We start from the raw sequence: 1,222 nt of genomic DNA, 5'->3' as shown, positions 1-1,222 counted from the left end.
CTGTCAATATCCATTAAGTCCATTTGGTCTGTCATGTAGATTTAGGCCAAGATTTCACTGTTTATTTTCTGTCTGGAAGATCTGTCCAATGCTGAGGGTGGGGTGTTAAAGTCTTCAGCTATTACTGTATTGGGTCTCTCTCTGTTTAACTCTAATAATATTTGCTTGCTATATCTGGGTGCTCCAGTGTTGGGTGCATATATATGTATGTTTATAACCCTACATCAACAAAGGGTGCAGCCACGTTGTCCCTGTCACTGCCTCAGCTCAGCACAGCTGCCTCCTCCCTCAGGGTTTCTGACACTCTCAGGATGTGGGTTTCCACACTGTGTGTCTCGCACAGTAATACACGGCCGTGTCCTCAGCCTTTAGGCTGCTGATCTGCAGATATGCCGTGCTGATAGAGGTGTCCATGGAGAAGGTAAATCGTTCTTTGAAGCCCTGGGCATATGTTGGGTTCCCAGTGTCGGTGCTGATCCCTCCCATCCACTCAAGCCGTTGTCCATGGGCCTGTCGCACCCAATTCATACCATAGCTAGTGAAGGTGTATCCAGAAGCCTTGCAGGAGACCTTCACTGAGGCCCCCGGCTGCTTCACCTCAGCCCCAGACTGCACCAGCTGCACCTGGGAGTGGGCACCTGTGGAGAGGAAATGGGAGTGTGTGAAGCTTCAGTTGACTGTCCTGGTTTCTCCCTCAGCCCGGGGACTGGGGAGTCCCTTACCTGTTGCTGCTGCCACCAAGAAGAGGATCCTCCAGGTCCAGTCCATGGCGAGGAGCTGTGATCTAGGGGCTTCTGTGGAGGGGTGTGGTTGTTGGGTGATGCTCTCAGGGCACAAAGATAGCTATATTTGCCTCAGTTATTTGCATATTCATGGGTGATCCTATTTCATACCTGACAATGCATGAGAAAGAGCAGAGAGGTAACACATGGAGGTTGCTAAGGGTTCAAGCTGTAATCCCTTAGAGGCCATGTGAGCCCTGCCATATCCCTAAGGTCTATGTTGACAGAGCTTCTCCCACTGGAGAACAATTTTCCCTAGAACAGTACCTCACTGGGAACCCACATTTGAATGGCTCCAAGGTAATATAAGTATTTCTAGGCTTTAATACATGAATGTATTATTCGGGGGATGACTGTGTTTCTCCAAAAGTTGCACTTATTTATATAAAAGAAAAGTTTCCTTAACCTCCAGCTGCATACTACTGAGATATCCAGAATGG

At 48.4% G+C, this 1,222-nt stretch overlaps 1 gene segment (V, D, J or C); it reads right to left on the bottom strand.

Moving 5' to 3' along the window:
• Positions 1-284: 284 nt before the first annotated feature.
• LOC126958599 (immunoglobulin heavy variable 7-4-1-like) lies at positions 285-1,222 on the bottom strand. The segment is given in 2 exon segments: positions 285-638; positions 723-1,222. Coding segments are annotated over 2 exon segments (378 nt in total).

The sequence above is a fragment of the Macaca thibetana genome, chromosome 7, assembly GCF_024542745.1.
Source record: "Macaca thibetana thibetana isolate TM-01 chromosome 7, ASM2454274v1, whole genome shotgun sequence".
Classification (NCBI taxonomy): Eukaryota; Metazoa; Chordata; class Mammalia; order Primates; family Cercopithecidae; genus Macaca; species Macaca thibetana.
Note: the sequence above shows the minus strand (reverse complement) of the source record. Positions and strands in the feature narration are given on the sequence as shown.